This window comes from Eimeria necatrix, genomic scaffold, assembly GCF_000499385.1.
Source record: "Eimeria necatrix Houghton genomic scaffold, Enh_scaff2901, whole genome shotgun sequence".
Taxonomy (NCBI): domain Eukaryota; phylum Apicomplexa; class Conoidasida; order Eucoccidiorida; family Eimeriidae; genus Eimeria; species Eimeria necatrix.
The window spans coordinates 1-1887 of NW_013653450.1; the positions used below are offsets into that span (position 1 = coordinate 1).

Consider the following 1887-nt stretch of genomic DNA (forward strand, 5'->3'; position numbering starts at 1 on the left):
CAGCAGCAGCAGCAGCAGCAGCAGCAGCAGCAGCAGCAGCAGCAGCAGCAGCAGCAGCAGCAGCAGCAGCAGCAGCAGCAGCAGACCGGCGACGACGACGAGGGGGGCAATCCCGTAGGAAAACTTGCAAGAGTCCCGGACCTCCTGGGCCCTCGCCATTATCACTTCCGCAGGCCGGCAGCGGGGATTCACTATGCCGCACCACCCCGGCTGCAGCAGCAGCAGCAGCAGCAGCAGCAGCAGCAGCAGATGTGCCAGCAGCAGCAGCAGCGAAGGGGGCAGCAGAAGCAGCAGCAAATGTGCCCGCAGCAGCAGCAAAGGTAGCAGCAGCAGCAGGAGCGAAGATAGAAGCAGCAGCAGCAGAAGCAAAGCTAGCAGCAGCAGCAAAGGGAGTGGCAGCAGCAAGGGCAGCAGCAGCAGCAAGGGCACCAGCAGCAAACGCACTAGCAGCAGCAGCAGCAGCAAGGGCAGTAGCAGCAGCAAGGGCAGCAGCAGCAACAAGCAGCAAAGGTAGTACAAGCAGCGACAATCGCAGCAGCAAATGCAGCAACAGCAGCAGCAAAGAAAGTAGCAGCAGCAGCAGCAGCAGCAGCAGCAGCAGCAGCAAACGCAGTTGCAGCAGCAGAAGTAAATTTAAAAATTGCAAGCAATGAAGAAAATGAAATTAAAAGGAAAACAACAAAAAAACGAAATCGAAAGCAAAATACCAAAAGAAAAAGCAGTTAAGTAATTACATTATCAATTAATATAAATAAATAAATAAATAAATAAAATAAATATATTAATTAATTAATTAATTAATTAATTAATTAATTAATTAATTAATTAAGTAATTAATTATTTAAAATAAACAAAAAAGGTATTTAAAACAAACAAAAGAAAGCCAGCTGGTGAAATAAAAACAAATAAAATAAATGCAAGAAATATGTAAATTGAATAAATTAAATGAATCCAACAGATAAATAAAAGAATAAAATTAAATTAAATAAATAAATAAATTAATAAATAAATAATAAAAAATAAATAAATAAATAAATAAATAAATAAATAAATAACATATTGCTAAACAAAGAAGAGCCAAAAGAAAAAAGACTGAAACAAAACTGGCAAAGAGATGCCACAAAAAATAAATAGAAATAAATTAATTAATTTAATTATTTAAATAATGAATTTAATTATTTAAATAATTAATTTAATTATTTAAATAATTAATTGAATTAAATAAACATAAGTAAATAATTAAATAAAATAAATGAATAAATAAATAAATAAAAACACAAAAAATCTTTTAAAAAAAGAGTCGAAAGAAACAAATATAGCAGATAAAAAGATGAAAAAAAAGCCAAATAAAATAAAACAAAACAAAATAAACAAATAAATAAATAAATAAATAAATAAATAAATAAATAAATAAATAAATAAACAATTATTTACCTTGGGGTTTTGCATTGCTAAAAGGTTATTAACCATAACTCTTCTTCCAATTCGAAAATAAAAAAACCTTTCCAAAAAAGAGTCGAAAGAAACAAATATAAAAGATAAAAAGATGAAAAAAAGACCAAATAAAATAAAACAAAATAATTAATAAATAAATAAATAATTAATTAATTAATTAATTAATTACCTTGGGGTTTTGCATCGCTAAAAGATTATTAACCATAACTCTCCTTCCAATTCGGAAGTAAAAAAACCTTTCCAAAAAAGAGTCGAAAGAAACATCCAAAGAAAGTCTTTTGAGCTGCTGCAGCGCGCGGCCCAGCAAGTCGACGCTGCTGTCGTGCTGCTGCCTCTCCTGCTCCAGCAACCTGCAAACCCTCAGGGTTTAGGGTTTAGGGTTTGGGGTTTAGGGTTTGGGGTTTGGGTTGGGTTGGGGGGTGGGAGGGGGCT

The 1887-nt window shown here is 35.2% G+C and overlaps 1 protein-coding gene across 1 annotated transcript; it reads left to right on the forward strand.

Moving 5' to 3' along the window:
• Position 1: 1 nt before the first annotated feature.
• ENH_00039620 (hypothetical protein) lies at positions 2-653 on the forward strand (the record flags this gene model as incomplete). Its single annotated transcript, XM_013580693.1, has 2 exons — positions 2-114; positions 174-653. Coding segments are annotated over 2 exons (593 nt in total), but the record flags the coding sequence as incomplete, so codon positions are not given.
• Positions 654-1887: the final 1234 nt, after the last annotated feature.